The 17,441-nt window shown below is 38.4% G+C and overlaps 1 protein-coding gene across 1 annotated transcript; it reads right to left on the bottom strand.

Annotated features, from left to right (window-relative positions):
• Nucleotides 1-4,231: 4,231 nt before the first annotated feature.
• On the bottom strand, nt 4,232-6,572 carry BHLH093 (beta HLH protein 93). Its single transcript, XM_088982926.1, has 4 exons — nt 5,506-6,572; nt 5,042-5,209; nt 4,778-4,945; nt 4,232-4,597 (listed from the first exon to the last, which is right to left on the bottom strand). The coding sequence occupies exons 1-4, from the start codon at nt 6,106-6,108 to the stop codon at nt 4,511-4,513; spliced, it is 1,026 nt and encodes a 341-aa protein (XP_088839052.1). The 5' UTR covers nt 6,109-6,572; the 3' UTR covers nt 4,232-4,510.
• Between the last annotated feature and the right edge of the window lie 10,869 nt (nt 6,573-17,441).

Below are 17,441 nucleotides of genomic sequence, written 5' to 3' on the forward strand. Positions count from 1 at the left end.
AACTCAAGTTCCCTTAGGAGCTTGCTTGCCACACGTGAACTCCTCTTCTTCCCAGATATATGTCGTTTATCCTCTCCTTGTCTATGCAACCTTACCTCTACTCTACCACACAAATCTTTAGAACCTATCTCTCACTGATGATGATTGAGCAGATTCCTGAATCAGTTTGATATTTAAAATAAAAAAAATAAAGAAAAGAAACTGAGCTTTCGTTTCGTAACCATGGAAGCAGTGCATACAGTCAACTCAAGTAATCATCTCATAGCTTTCTTTCATTCTTTCTAAAGTCTGAACATTCCAGTTCAACCACAACCTGTTTGACGCTGCTTACTAGAACCTAGCCCCGCCGTTCCGCTCCGTCTAATGAGCCTCGCTTTCCATCTTGGGTCAAAAGGTTGAAGATATCATCCAAAACAGACCACCATCACGACGTATGCATCAGTGCAGCTACAGAGTTAAAGCCAAAGAAGCTTGGATAAAGCCAACCCGGGGGTCCACAAAAGAAAGAAAAATCTCTTTGCTACTCTCTCTCTCTCTCTCTCTCTGTAAACATGCATGACTAAGCCCTGGGCGTTGCAGCAGGACGAAGCAATCGTGGATGCCCGTCATATGGTGGGTCCAAATTAATTTGCTCGTAAAATTTCCTCCGGAGTTGAAATAATCATGAACAAGCCTGTAAGTAAAGCTCCACCCAAGCATATAAAATGAACAGTGGCCACGTTGTTTCAACTTCCAAGCGTCCGTATGAGCTTGAAACAAGGAGTTGGAATCATATTCAGATGGGTTTGGAGAAAGCTTTACGTTAGCTGTCGCCTGCTGGCTCTATATTGCCTGGAGGATCAGAAGAAAAAGTTGATAAAAGAGTGCTGGCCATATTTCTGGAATGGGACCTTTATATGAGTTTTATCTGAGCTAAGGAATTAGAAAAGCTTCTTCTTGAAAAGGCATCTACATGATTAGCCCGTTGTCATCGACAGTGAGTTTAGGGGAACTGCGATAGGATTTGAGCCTACTCCTTCCAGCAAACCCTTTTTTTTTTTTTTTTTACATGGGTCAATTTTTACCATACTCCATTAAGTTGCATAAGAATATGTGAGGAATTGAGAGAAAGTTGTCAAATTTTCTCTAGAAAAAGAAGGAACCCAGATGCGTTTTCTTGGATTGAAAAATACGCTGGGAGGCGTCGGGCCCATTACAAGATTTTCTGGATTCTAAAAACTTTTGTCTGAAATGGAAATTGTTTTTTCTTAACTAAACCCTAATAAAATAAGAGAAAAGCTGTAATGTATTGTTGTAAACATAGCTAAACAAAAAGAATGGACGGCCCCAGAACCAGTGATCTGTCTTGTGTTTTTTCTCTGGGCAATAAATTAAAATCGTGCTCAAGAAAAGGAATCCATGATTTGAACTCCTATTGATCAAGCAGAGAGAGAAAGAGAGAGCATTAACGTAGACCTCTGTTGACTTTTCTTACAGGCTAGACACGGTTTATAAAAATTCCCATCGAGGTGATTTCTCCTCACCAATCAGGCAATCAAGCTTCCTGTATTGGGACCATTCCCAGGTGGCAACAAACTTCACCTAGTTTATTCCATCTAAAGTGACCTCTCTTCTCTAATCAAACCCCTTGTCAGGCCATGCTTTCAGTGATAGATGTGTTCTCTTTGTTGGATCTTTTTGTCCACCTCACCAAATTCCAACACAAAATTTTATTCCTGCTTCTTGGATGGTCTCTTGCAATGTACATTTGGTTGTTTCTTTACAAGCTTGAAGGGTTACCAACTGGACGGCCCAATCTACCCGTGTATTAGACGTCACAGACCCACATCGCTTGCAAGCTGAGTGATCCATCTTGTTCTTGGCAGAGGCTGTCTTCTGCATATATTTGGTGGACTATCTATGGCCTTTGGCTCCAATAAAGGCTGAGCTCTGATAAAATAATTATGCATTCTAAGTAAGTCATCAGCACTGCCCATATTACAGCCTCTCCTTATGGGTGTTGTGCCCTTCTAGGGATTGTTTCTCTGAGTATTTTACTCCATATCAATGACCAAATACAGGCACAACCCACCTAGTTTTTCAGCTGTTTGAGATCAGTTAGACCATTCCATTTGTCACAGGCTGGAGAATCTCATTGAAGTCCCGACAGCTTGACTGACTAAAGAAATAGCAGATTGGATATTCCATGAGGCTTGCCGTATTTATGAGACTAGCTCCATGCCCTTATAGGGGAGAGCCAGGAATATTGATTTATATTGATCAGACACGTGGAAAAATGGAGGAAAAAAAATCACAATAGGATTTCATTTGACCAAGGGACTATTTTGATGATTTTTTAAAAAATGGGGCTAGGGTTTTCTCTTAGGTTATCCAAAAGTAGTCATAGTTGGGGGATTTTCGTTATTCATAAGTGGTAAATAATTCTATAATTCTCTTGTCTTACTTATTTTTTGAAAAGATAAAAGAAGATATCAGATTTTCCCTTTCGGACAAATAATACGAGTTAGCCAGACTACCAGTGGCTGGCCAAGCTTTTGATAGTTCCAAGCTAAGATCTCTGTAGGCAGGGAGGCAGCTTTTTAAGGCCAACACTGCCACCTTATTCGACAAGAGTATCATTCAAGATTATGGGTACCTAAGTTTCGAAAAGTGCTTGCAACTCGTGAACTCCCTCCATTTCCAACCTAGCTAATAGCAAAGAGGACTGTCAGCAACTAATTGTTCCGGGATGAGAATGAGATTCGGAACTTACGTTTCTCTGACAAAATCAACTGGTAAAACTGATTTTCATTAGACTTAATTGAGCCTAAAAATCTTCTTTTCATTAAAACAACTCTACTAAATAGTATACATGCTTTGACCTTGCATATATAGTTATTATCTGGGTGTTAATATCTGCATATTTTGTTGTAAGAACCTAGCTATTTGATCTAGTTATAATTTGGCAGATGATCTTCATTTCACAGGCCTACCTCCTAAAGTTTGTCGTTGATATTTATGGACCTTCATTTTGCTTAGTTGTAAACAACTAAGAAGTACTTAATGTTTTCAGAAAACTTACCTTGCTCGCCCATTCCACTCAGCCTATTGCCAAGTCTACTAATCCCTTGGTATGAGGTGAACTAATAAAGGTGGGTTTTGATTAATGATGAAATAGGCTCTGAAATCATAGAATGCTAAAAAAAGATTTCAAAGTTAAAATGCCTCATTCAAAATTTCAGTGACTTACCTGCTTATATGAGTAATGGCATTTTCGATCGTTTATCCTGGCTTGGTGATTATCAGTAAGTACTGAAAATAGAAGATTAGAATTTTAATCACATATTGCATTCTATTAGAATGTTAAGTGAAAATCATAAATGTGATAATTTTGAAGCTTGAAAAGGTTTCAATGGTTTAGCATTAAAAGAATTTAGTAATTTTAAATTTGAAGATTAATAATCTCTTTGAGATTGCCGTACCAAAATGATTTAGTTGTAATTGTTTGAATGCCATATTATATTAGAGGAAGGCTACCATCTGAGGTCATTTAGGCTGTGTTTCCTTTGATAGAAAATAAGATAGAAATGGAAGGTTGAGGAAGTTCTTTAATTAGGGAATTTCACAAAATTTGTTAAGAACTTCCCTCAACTATCTGTTTCTCTCTTATTATTGCTATCAAACCAAACATAACCTCAGGGGTTTCCAAAGGAATATATTCATTTCTATTTCTTCACAAACAACCTGAAATCAACCCATTTAATTAGATTATGACAGTTTGGTTCAAAGGCTATTCAAAATCGAAAAAGAAATAATTCCGTTTATTGACGTGGTATATATGCAAACAAGCTAGAAATCATTGCTGCCCATCTCTGTTAACAAAGTCCGTGTACAAGTTTCTTAATTGATGCCATAAATCATGAAACTCTATGCTCCTCAAAACAAACATGTAGAAATCCAGCTAGAAACAACTTAATTTGCTTTCATGGTGACACATTCAGCCTATTGTTGTCACTTGCTCTCTCTCTCTCTCTCTCTCTCTCTCTCTCTCTCTCTCTCTCTCGATCGATCGACAGGATTTAGTGGGTTGGTTACAGATGAGAGGACTGAGCTGAGGTAGGGTAAGCACTGTTTTCCTAGGTTAGGCTTTTACAAGGCATTGTTCATCTGATAAAATTGTCCCACAGAATTTCAAAACATTCCGATGCCATTAGAACAAAATTAAACTAAAAGACTTTCTATAGTTGGTATATGGAGGAACCAAGCAATATATTCATTACATTAATAATAAGGTCTCCAATTGAACCAGAATATTAAAATAAAAACCATAAAATAGGGCGTGATGAGATGGTTTCTGATGAGTAGCAACTACTTATTGAAAAGAAAAAGAATTCCTACAAACACCATCTCTCAATTAAAATAAAAAATACAGAGATTTGTCGATTCCCTTCCAGCCCTTCTGGCTTCAGTCTTCTTGGAATGACCATTTTCAACGATCATTTTGTTTCTTCCTCACTTGCTCCCTTTATTTCTACAGACACCGCCCTCCATAGCCTGCATTTCTGAATAATGCTTGCTTTATGTCTTCGGAACTTATTACTGTTCTCTGCTCCATTTCCTAAGACCATGAAAGATCGATCATATGGGAGGAAACATGAATTGATGATCATTAATGGCAACCATGAAAGAACGAAAAACAAACACAAAGGAAAATACTGATAGAGCTGCCACTAAGGTATCTAAGAGATGACGACAAGAAAGCAAAGGAACTGCTAGTGCTGGGTTGATTAAACTGTACCTCCGAGCAAGAAGCTTGCATTGCAAAATCATTGAAACAGCTTATGACACACTGCTGGATCTCAAGGCCCAGTGCCTCCAGTGTAGTTACTGTCGATAGCAATAATCCCGGCTTTCCTGCACAGCAAATCTCGATCCGGGTGTCCATGTTCCTTCTCTCCACATCAAACTGCAAAAGGAAAATCCCGATTCAGTAATTCGCTAGTAAAACTGGGTTGTTGGGTTGTTTCTTCCAAGGATCTCATGAGTTCATAGAGAACCATACCTTAGGTGAGTTTCTAACCAGGATTTCATTTGGTTTTAGCTCCTTGAAGATGCTCATCAGGTTCAACTGATCTGAATCCACATCAATCTCATCTTGCAAATTCTTGATTCTCTCCAGCAGCTCTTTCATGTAATCTATGGTGTCTCCAAGTATAGACGTTCTGTCCATCTGGTAATCGTAAATACCCACTTAGGTGGTCAGAACCACAACTTCTATATCTTGACTGATGAGGAATAAAAAACTTCATTACCAAGAAGACAAACAAAAAACTGAGCGGATGAAAGCATTTTGGCCAAAACCACCGGTTTGAGGCATAAAATTCCAACCCCCAACCAGAAGACAGTGAGAAGTGGTTCGATCGATATGGACCGAGAAAAAAAAAACCCTAAACTATATTGTGATAAAAAGAAGAAAACTGAGAAAAGAAACCGATCGAAGAAATGAGATTGAATGATGATATAAACCTTGCTTATCTTAGGAACCACTGATCGGAGCATCGAAAGGCGGTCGTTCAATCGCTTCCTTCTCCTTCTCTCGGCCATTAGATTCTTGGATGGCTGACCCTCCACTTTCTTTGATCGGTTCTTCCTCTCTAAGCACATGCCCATGTTGAAAACTGGGATTTCGGGAGCTTGGACGGGCTCCATCTTACAGGTAGTCGGCCTCTCCTCCAAATTGCGAAGCTCATCGCCGAGCAGACCGTGTTCTTCATCCTCCATGAGCGAGGAGGGATAGTCTTCTTGAGACGGGAACGATGGGGTATCGTGTTGTTTCTTGTATGATGATGAATCTTCCATCTCTGGTACCCATAATCCATCTGCATAGGGGCAGTAGGTTTCATTGAAGGGACCATTGAAACCAGGCACGGCAGAAGTAGATACGGCGGCCGCGAGTCCTCCGAAGGAAGAATTTGGTCCGACGACCAGACCTGGGTTCTCATCAAAACAGTCAAAGCTCCACCCATTAGTGAACAACTCACTCATACCTCCTGTAGCAGGGAAAGTCTCCCATGTCTCTCTTCTAAAAGCTAATAGCTCTTCTAAGAAACCATGTTCGTTAACTTCCATCTCTCTCTGCTCTCTGTTCTCTTTCTCTCTCTACTAACACAAGGTGCTGTTATTACTCAGTCGCTCACTCAACATAAAAAAAAGGAACCTCACAGGGATGCTAATCCAGGAAGAAACCTTGATAAACTGAAGTTGCACCAAGTTGAAGGAATATATATAAACACATAATAAGACGAGCGTCGCTCATAAACAAATTGATTATAGTTTGTAATATGGTCTGTTATATGCATTAGCACCTAGACCCTAAAATTGAAACGGAATCTGCTTTTTCTTCTACTCTCTCTCTTTCTCCCCCTTTTGTTTTCTTGTCTCTCTCTCCATCTCTTGCTCTTGCCCTCAGTCTCTCTCTAAGGTGATTTCGTGTCTTTTTCACCGAAATCTGCAATCCAACAGACTTAATATTTAATTCCCATCCTCTGAGAACTTTGACCCACACATCTGTCTGAACCGAAAAGGATGGAGTTAGCATCGTAGACCCTGTCAGGTTCTTTGTATATACAACCTCTGAAATATTAATTAGCAATGAACAGAACTCAAAACATCCCCACCCCATCTCTCTCTCTCTCTTCCGTCTTGGACATGGAGAAGTGCTGAGTTGGGTCCCATTCTCCATGCTTCTCACCTTTGGCTTAGCTCACAATTTCAAATGGTGGGTGGCTCGTTTTGTTGTTTCCCAAACTTTTTGATCTTAATTAAGAATAATAATTTGTATAATTCTTTTCTAATTAATTAATTACTCTCATTAATGAATAATGACATGTTTGTCCTTTTTATATCCTTTTTTATTGTGAAAATACTTGTGGTTGATCTCTAGATCTCTCTCTCTCTCTTTGAATTACTTCACCATCACCACCAAACAAATACGTATTACGTACATTCTAATCCTTCACCATTATTTTTTAGTTTTTAATCTGAGGCAAAGCTTTGGCGGATGCGGTCGATAAGGCAATTGGCCGTATGATAAGGGGCACTTGTCCACACAGTGTTTCTAGTTTGTGCACATCCCATCTTCAATAATGTTGTCAAGGACCTACAATTGTATACTTGTTTTTACTCTCGTATATGATTAACACCTTTTCTTTTTACTGTAAAGGGTGGCAACTTTCGGGTCAACCGGCCAACCCGTTTTCTTTATTCTTTCTTGTCAAGGCTTGAGAATGAGCACCCTTAAAATCAATGAAGATTGAAACATGAAATGAATCAGATGGTCCTGATTTGATTTTCTTTTTATGAATATAACCCTCCATACCCGTTAATAAGTCATCCGACCCAACTCAGTATAGGGTTTTCTTGGAAGCCGTGTGAGCAAGAAAAGAAAGGAAGTTTTTTTTTTTTTTTTAAGTAAGAAAAGAATTCAAAATCCAGTCGGGTTCGGTTCCACTGTTCTTGATGGTCAGCCCCACCAACCAACTTTTTGTTAAACTGAGTTGGGATCATCAAGGCCCGTAGGCTAGAGGGTTGGGATACTGAGTACCGTCCTGTCGAGCTACAGGGTCGATGGATCCGGGATGTCATGGTATAAATTTGTATGAGTAGAATAATTTATTTGTTGTATTTAGGACATGAAATGATTATCGAGGGGAATATTCAGGATAATTGTACCAGTAACCACTGCAAATGCTAACACTGCCAGTTCATTGGGTACTGTTTGTTGTCTTTATTTACCTTGTAATTCTCATTTAATTATTCTAATCACTGGTATTATTAAACTAATAAGGGGATCAATCAAATGAGTAAGCTATTAATAATCCGGATGAAGGAATGGACAAATTTCAAGGTGTTGGGGCCTTAAGGCAAGCAGGTCCAATCGGGCTACAGGAAGAGGAGCTAGCAGCTAGCATTATTATGGGTGATTGGGAATCTCTATGGGTTCCCCATGGGACATGGGGGGGAGATGTCCTTGAAATTGCAGAGCTACTACATTACATGTATAATAAGAGGGAAGCAACGTGGGCCTAGATGATCCACGCTATATCACTAATAAAAACAAGATGACATGCCACAATATTTGTCATCCATGGTCCTCTAACACTGTTGCTGTTGCAGCTGCACTTGCTTAGTCCATTCACGTTTGCTACTGCTTGCCATTATTACCAACTGTGCTATCAACCCACTGTTCATTGCCCCCTTTTTTTTTCTTTTGGTCATTACCTTCCTAATCCTGCCACTTCCCCACCCTATCCTACTGTTCAATCTTGTTGCTTTCGCCCTTGCACCATCCCCTTAAAATAGCCCGGATCAATTGGGCCACTTTTTTTTTTGTACCAAACCAGCTGAAAACCAAGACACGACATCCCCCTCTGCTAATTGAGTACTAACCTTGAAACCATACTTGAAAAAAGGGCCGTTACCCAAGGTTGCATGCTGGCTCCCACCGGCTATATCTAGGGTACCCTTTTGTGTGTGTGTGTGCATGCGTGGGCGTGCACAAAGGTGGCAAACTCGCATCTACCCACAAACCATTCTCACATTCATGCCCACATGACACTACTAGCACACATTAAGGCCTCGTTTGTTTGATGGCATCTCATGGGGATATGTTGGTTAATCGGGTAATTAACAAACTTTTCATGTTCTGGTGCCACTGTAATGGGTCCCGTTGAAAGTAAATTTTCGAAGAGTATCGGTTACCTGGAGGGTGGGTAAGTTGCTTATCCATTTGCCAAGAACGTTAATCCTCTCCTATTTCCCTCCTTATCCGGGTAAGTGAAAGCCTTGCATCAAAGTTATTCAAGCAACTTTTGCTTAAATAAATACATTACCCAGGTACCCGAAAATGAACGAGGCCTAAAATGAATATAGATATATATATATATATATATATATATATATATATATATATATATATATATATATATATATATATATATCCCTTATTACCATTTATGGGGAGATGTTTCCAATGCATGGCTTTAGTGTCTTCTGGGTATGTGGTGTAGAAACTGTTTGTGGGTAGGAGACCCGGAGTGCTAGGTGGCTAGTTCAGACTCGAACCTGCACGGAAATCAGCTGAGATTTTTTATTACAATTAGTTTATGATTAATAAACAATATAAACTTGCATGGAGAAACCAAAATTTAGCAATGAAAACGTTAATTTAATCAAAGATTATGCATCCAGTGTAGGGGACTAGTATTTTCGTAGGAGAAAGAATTATATATTTATATTAGATTCACCCAGCTTAGCCCAGCACATTTCTTGTTTGTCAACCGGGCCTGGTGATGGATAGAATAGCCGTTTGATTAGTTATAGGATCAGAGTAGATATAAGGAGAATAGGAATTGATAGCTGATAGCTCAGCTATGGAGACTAGAGACAGTAGAAAGACTACATTAGGCTAGCTATTGTAGCTGAAGAATTTAATCGTTGTCATCTTCTTCCCAATCCGTCTTCTTATTCTCATTCTTATTGGTAATTAATAAATTACAGGAAATAACTGTTGCAATAATCTTGGAAGAAAATCTAATTGACCTTTAATACTTTTTTAATGTCAAATTCTGTTAAAAAAAATATAGAAAAACAAGTAAACAGATCTACGGTTGCCAGCAGTCTGCTATTGCTTACGTTGGTTGCGCCCTTAAGAACAAATCTAATTTCTTTTCTCCTCCTAGGATTCCAAACAAGTACTGAACCATATCATACAAGCTCAACCATCTCTCTTTCTGAACCCATGGATTCCTCCCTGCTACTTTTGTCAATTTAATCAAAAAGCTTTGATAAAACAGAACGAGGGCATCGAATCTGAGCCACATGGTTGCTACATGGGAGGCTTAAAAAATAATAAATTGTTTAGTGAAATAATATAGTATATAAAAGAAATATGGCAGAAACATGGGCTAATTGAGCTTGCAAGGCTCTTTCGGTTATTAGGGTTTGTAGCTCAATAGCTGTGAGCGATTTTATCCAGAATTGAAGGGAAAAATAAAATAAAAGAAGAATAATCACGTACATATTCTTTGCATCGAAGTTCGGTGCACCTAAATTTACAATTGATCATCATGGGGAATGTCTCTTGCAAGTAAGTAATAGGTACGTAAATGTAGTTCACTGTAACTCATGAATAAAATGCGAGCAGCCTAACCTAAGCTGCTGCTACAACTACAGTACGAACACAATACTTACTGGAATACAGTGGGACTAGCTCGGACATAATTGGTCTACGCGGATATATAGGCCCTCGATGCTGGTATATGTATAGCATATATCTAGGGTAATGAATCCTGAGTGGCCCACCATCTCATTCAATTCCGAGCAAGTGATCTGTGGGCCCCCCTCCCTCCCCTTTGTAGATTGCAGTTTTCAGCTGATCCTGATCAGTTATAATGATGATCCCAATTCCCAAATACAAATAGGTTCCGTCTCCGTGTCCGGTTTGTGGTTTCATTTCATCCATGATTTTGATGCTGGCCGGATTTGACAGTTCTACGTATTTGGGGAGCCCCGTTTCCAATTAGCCAGTGTCAGCCCTGGCTCCTGGCCCCTGGCCACAAGTTGGGTCATGGGGGTGCGGGGTGCCCCCCATGAGGTCACAACCTTTCTGCCATATGATACAAGGAGTCGGTTCTTTTCTCAACACTTGTCCATTAGCATTTCTCCTTGATCACATCAGATTCAGCCTCAGGGTCGGTCTGGCAACTAGCTAGGGAAGAGTGTTGTAGTTTGCACCCACCAAGTAAGAGCTGATCAGCCCGGCAGTCAGCGGGGACACACAGCAGACAAATTTTCTTTCTTTCTTTGTGAGAGAGACAGAGGGAGAGAGGTGGTGTTAATTATTATGTAAATGAGTGAATGAATGTATATATATGGTGTCATCATCGTCATCCTCTGCGGCTGAACTGAATGTATATGCGTAGCAGTTATGCTTAACTGAACTGAATCTCTGATCATGTATGTCTTTGCTTCCGTGTGGGTGAAACGCTGCAGCATTGCAAGCTTCCGACCATAGACAAGTCTACCTAACAAATTTAAAGGCACCTGGACTGTCGTCCAGCCAGCTCAGAAATCCAGTATAACGGCTGATTCAATTTTAGCCCAAGCCCCAACGACGACGACAAGCCCCTCCCCTCCCCATGATATATTGTGATTTTCATGTTTACGCCATTCCCTGACCCTGTCTGCAGTCTGCCTGCACACTACCTGCAGTAGTCGTGTTCATCAAGACACACAACAGAATCCTACATACATTACCTTCTTTGCTTCACGCTCTAAGTCATAACGTAACTACTCTCACCCTTTTATCTCCATTTATTATTTTGAATTTTGAACACTTGATACATAGAAAAAGTTAACTTGGAAACCAAAGTTGTACAAGTAGAAGTGTAGTGTTGTAGAACAACACTGATCAGACCAGACCCTTTCCATCTATGTTAACACAACACAATGGAAATTACCAAAACACCCCCAAATGTAAAAAGACAAAAGCGACCTTGACATGGACACGTGAAAAGACAATTCTGAGGGTACATCTCTGCTTAGTATTCTACTCGTGACGACAGTACTGGGATTAGCAGGCTTCTCCACTAATCACAATCTTGTTATTTATATGGTATGGACACTAATTGAGGAAGACGAGGGAGAACATGTCAGAAACAAGGAGCATCACGACTTGCATTTGCAAGGACGTTATATATGATCCCACAACCAACAACCAACCCCAAGAAACACGTGACCCCCTCCTCCTCATTCACTTCCAGTGGCACTGCACGGTCTTGCCGATCCACGTGTCCAACTGTAAAACAGAAAAATTCAATATCAAGACTATTTACGATATGCATATATAGAACAAATGTTTGAGTTAATCACATGGCCGGCCATTCACGTACTGGAAACCAAGAGATCCCGAGATGGCGACATGTGGGATGTGGCTATTAAAGGACAAGAACTTAGAAAAGCTTTCTTGAGCAAATGGATCGATTCTACCCGAAACTCAATGGGACAAAGGGCTCTAAATTCTTGAAACTGATTTTCACCCAAATCTATTTCAGGGCATGATGGTTTTACCCTACCAAAGGACCCAAACTAATCTAGAGAACCAGCCTTGGTTTGATTGAATGAAACGGACATGGTGGAAACAAATTTTCCTTAAAATGAATCATAAAATACTTTGAAAATGTGAACATTTGCCTGAGCATAGGGTTGCAAAGACCATGGTCTCACTCGACCATTTTGCCTCTTAAGTGAACTGATCATTTTTCTTGAATTTAATATTTGAATCTCTATAATAAGTAATGTAAAAAAATAGTATTTACAAAATTTAAATTATAATAACAAAATTATTATTATTATTATTATTGAAAAATCAAGTTTATATATTTTATTATTGTGATTTCTAATCAATCATATATATATTGATAGTACCATCATCAATGATACAATTTTCGATTACATAAACTATGTAACATTTATAATTCTTAATGATAAAAAAAAATGCATAGCTTAATATATAGCGCTATATTAAACTCAAATTAGCTATCTAATTGGATTCTTAATATTATGAAATGTTTATATTCTAAAAAAAGAAAATATTCAATATTTTGGTAAAGAAATAATAAATTCATCGATTGTCCTTGGTTAGACCCTACAACCACCAAAGATAGAACTGACCCTGTAATCAATTTAAACAAAGTAAGTTCTACTTCCAAAACCTAAAACCAACCCCCATAGGGTAGGTCTCAAGTACTACCTTAAAATTGACTGACCCACACTCACCCCTAGTATTCCATTTAGTTAATCAAGCATCAAACTCGCTACAATGCATGCATGTACCTGAGACGCCTATGGAAATTCCATTTTTTTGTTCACATAATAACCAAAATCCTTAATTAAGGGTCAAACCCAGTAAGCAAAAAATTTAATTAGTCTAAACACTGAAATCTCAGAATTGGCAGTTCATGCCTCTTAAGGACAAGGTGTTCACGAGTTTCTTACTCGCTTTTTTCTGCAGCAAAACTTTTAACCAACTGTTCAGTCTTCGGTGGCAAATAAGGAACGCCTGCAAACAATGGGCTTATGCAACTCTCAAATTTCTTTTTCACGAAAAGACATGTTCAACTTTCTTTTACGCATCTTTTCTTAGGTCCTACCATGTCTGTGAGACAAAGCTTCCAAGAATTGCACAAATTCATTGTTTATTAGTTTTGTGTTTGGCATTGTATTTATTTGTCATTCCCTACTGTAAGTTTTCTTTTCTTAGTAGAGGCATGTGTTAATTAGGCTTTTAAATTAATGGTCTATTTTTTTTTTTTTTTGACAACTGGCAAAATTTTATTCTGCTTTTTCATTTTTCAACGTACCACATCGAAGGAACTCTCCCTCAATCAATCAAACATTCAAATTAAGGTTTCTTTTATAATATTACTTCTGATTATTGTCGTTATTTAAACACAACAACCAAATTCCAAAAGCATTTTCATTTTAAAAAGTACAAATCTCTAAATATTCGTAAATTTTAGGAAATTGACCAACTCTACTCCTACTGTTTAGAAATTGTCTTAAAGTACCCCTAAATTTTTCTATAATTGACTAAATCATCCCCTACCATTAGTGCATGTTAGCATTCCATCACAATCCATTCACTACCATATGACATGAATTTTTTTTTTTGAAAAACCAATATAACCCTTTTGTGGTCGATTTTTCCCTCCATTGTTCTTCAAATTTTTAAAATAAAATTCAACATTCACCTTGTAGATAAGAATATAGCCTTCAAACTTTACACATTTGAAGGACAAGAAAACAAAAGGGAATTTTTCCATCGTTTCTTGTAATAGTAAAGTAGATGGATAACGAGATACCTACAACTAAGATGACATTCTCAAAATCTAGTTTTTGGATGGGAGATGATCCCTCCTATTCACCTATTAATATATCTTTGCAACAAATGTTTATTCAAATGTTTCATTTTGAAAACTTAAAAGAAGAATGATGAACAAAATAGGCTTTTCCATCCTTTATGTTAATGGATACTAATGATTGGGGAGGATTTAATCAAGGGTTAGACTACGATACCAAAAAGACATGATACTAGAAAAACTTACAACCAATAAACTGACATTATATATAAAAGTAGGAACCAATTAGGTAAATTTTCATCAAAATATTGTGATTAGTCAAAAGCCTTTTCCAGTATCATGTTTTTTCAGCAACATAAAATTTTCCTTTAATCAATTGTAAAAAAAAAATGAGAATGCTTTTAAGTAGGGGTGAGCGAGAAAAACTAAAAAACTGAATTGGTCAATTCAGTATTTAAAAAACCAAAGGTACCTGATGAGGGATGATTTGGCCCGACCTAATGAATAGAGGACATGTGGACGTGCACAATCTGCCAACTACACAATGACTCAGTGCTTCCCACCACCTTGGCAACCAGGGGACCTTAGGTACTTCCGTCACTTCGGATAGAACCGGGGCCAAGGGACCTCGATAACCGCATGTACTGAGGTGACACGTAGTGGATTCTAGAAGTTCACCAGCTATCCTCGAGCCTTTCGGGATCATACTATGTAACCGTAGGACTTATCCTCATCCCGCTCGAATCGGATGGATACGATAAGCCTTATCAGCTAGCACATCGACCACCTTCCGAAACAGAATGAACTCCTATTACCCGATCCAAAGATCCCGAAGAGACTCCTTGGGAATCACGGCAGTTCAACTATATAAGGAGCTTAACCTCCATGGCACAAGGTACGCGTGATTAAGTGCATTCTCTACTAAGTACTAACTTAAGCATCAAAGTGACCTCGTTGGGTTAGCCACCCCAAGTTCTCTGATCCCTCTTTCTTGTAGTTCGACTGGTCCACTTGGCAATTGACGTTCGAACTGCTTTACAGCTAGGAGCATCTAGATCATGCACCATTAGTATCGGTTTTGTTTTGTTTAACCAAAATAGAAAATCGACATTTAACCAAACCGACTGGTATACATATATTTATATATATTTTATGTATATTATATATATATATATATATATATATATATATATACATTATAAATTAATAAATATTCATTATATATAAATATATATATTTATAATATACTATTTAAAAAATAATATTATATATATATTTCTAGTGTTTTATTATATATTTATTTATTTTTCTTTATATATATTATAAATAATTAAAAACCAAAAAATTGGTGAACCAAACTAACAATTAATCAAACCAATCAACCAATTAACCGATTGATTTCAGTTACGAATTTTCCAAAAACCGATAACCTCAATTTGATTTAAAAAACAATCAACCTAACCGTGAGCGCCCCTACTTTCTAAGAGTAGAGATGAATAAGTTAATTTCGTAAAAATTTAAGGGAAACTTTAATAAATTTATCCTTGAAAAAAACAAATAAGTTTGAGATGTTAATTAACAATTAAATAATTGAATGGATATACGGAAAGGGTCCGCTCCATTTAGTTTTAGCCCAATGGATGTACATCACGAGGTTGTTGTGAGGGTCTTTGTCGGGAAACTATGAATGTGTGGCTATAGAAAGTCCGAGTACCTTCTATTTGACCTAACAAGAGCTGGGACTCAAGAAAGGCTTTTTATTATTTATTTATTTATTTATTTTTTGGGAGGGGGAGGTTCATTAACCCAAAAGGGGATTAGTGGTAATTATCTTTTATGACCAAAATACCCTAACCTTTATGCAAACAACTACGTGGCACGCTAGCAGCAATAGACATGATCCGGGTACGAAACAAGACCGTATCCTTCTACGGAACTGAGCTAGACTATACCTTACCCTAAGAAGATATATATCAGGAGTGACTAAAAGGAGACGCGACAAATCTAGTCAGAAGACCATCAGAATTTGATTGATCTATTCTGATTCCAAGGATCGCACAAATGGTGTTTGGCTACTGGAAATATAAAATTGAAAATAATTGTACGACTTAAAAATCCGGACCCTGCTGGACCGGTTTGATTTGGCAATATTAAACCACCTCCACGTGGCTCGAACATCCAACAAAACCTGTCGTCTAGCGATGGTACATAAACGACCGACTAGAAGGCCTCTCCCTTTCGCAAATAAATTAATTAATAAAATATTGTGAGTCCAGACAAGACCACGAGAGGATAATGGTGGTTTCGTTCAACACTCTAATGGAGCGGTTTCTCCCCTCCAGAGTGGTTTTCATACGCTGAGTCATCCCTTAAAACTGCTTTTCACTGTCTCGTCTCTCTCGCGCTTGGTTAACAACAATAACATAAAGGAGGAAACCGGCTTTACACAGAAGAGTACACCTACACATAAGCGTACTTTTTTAGTTTTGTTTTGTAATTTTATTTTTATTTGAGTAATGTTGCTAAGAGTACTTGTGCAAATCTAGGTGGGATCCATTAACTGTACACGTGGCGAGTCTTGATGTTGTTAGGGTTAATAAAAAAATAATACGAACAAAACAATGTTGATGTGGTGGTTACACTGTGTCATTTCCTCTACGAGATCTTTACCCTTTTCACCCAACTTTTTATTTTTCATATTTTACAAAGGAAAAATGGAAAGAGACGGAGCGAAAGCGAGATACTGAAGGAAGGGGGTGACTACGACCTCCGTAAACGTCGGTAGTCTTTGGCCGGGAAGAAAAAAAATAAAAAGGCGTCATGGCGTCTCTCATGCGTCAAATCAGCACAAGAAAACGAGGGAAACTCGAACGCCATAAAAAGCCGTGATCATCTGCAGCCAAAAGAAAAGCCGTGAGCATCAACTATTAGACAATTGTTTCTCGGTTTCTCTTTCTTATTGCTGCTTGTGCTTTCTGGTCAGTAACCTGGAAGGCTGGAACCCACAGGTCACAGCCCTTTCGAAGTTTGAACTCTAGTTGAAGCTTTTTAGATTAACAAGCTTTTGATTGCGACTAGATGGAGTTATGAATTAATGAAATAATGGGTATTGGGTTTTTGGTGCATGAGACGAAATTAATAATGGACTTGCTTGTTTCTAGTGCTGTTTGGACAAAACCGGATTTTGACCTTACAGCAGGGCTGCTTCCCTTCCTTTTTCCCTCGCCGTTTAGGGGCCACGCTCAGTCACGGCCCACGCTTGCCAACCTTTATATAGGACCCTAGCTATCATAGTTCACAATACCGATACGAGATGGGCCGGGCCTGGGTCGAGAACAAGAAATGATGTTTAGGTTATATTGTATCTACTTGTTACATAGTCTGAGCCCGTAGCTTGTAGCTGGTCTGATCTCTGATGGAGTACCTGTATGCTTAGTACAGCCCCTAGCCTAGTTAGTGGTAACGATGACAGAATCTGTGAATCAAGTGAACATTGCTGGATTGGGTTGTGGTGCGGCAAGTGAAGCACGTAGTGTACGACTA

This window comes from Nelumbo lutea, chromosome 1 (genome assembly GCF_056320005.1).
Source record: "Nelumbo lutea isolate HS-2025 chromosome 1, American lotus-T2T, whole genome shotgun sequence".
NCBI lineage: Eukaryota > Viridiplantae > Streptophyta > Magnoliopsida > Proteales > Nelumbonaceae > Nelumbo > Nelumbo lutea.

Coding starts and splice junctions, on each gene's coding strand:
- BHLH093 (XM_088982926.1), bottom strand. CDS start 6,108: ATGGAAGTTAACGAACATGGTTTCTTAGAAGAGCTATTAGCTTTTAGA. Junction 4,946..5,041: donor TGGTTAGAAACTCACCTAAG/GTATGGTTCTCT, acceptor TTCCTTTTGCAG/TTTGATGTGGAGAGAAGGAA. Junction 4,598..4,777: donor TGCAAGCTTCTTGCTCGGAG/GTACAGTTTAAT, acceptor TCATGGTCTTAG/GAAATGGAGCAGAGAACAGT.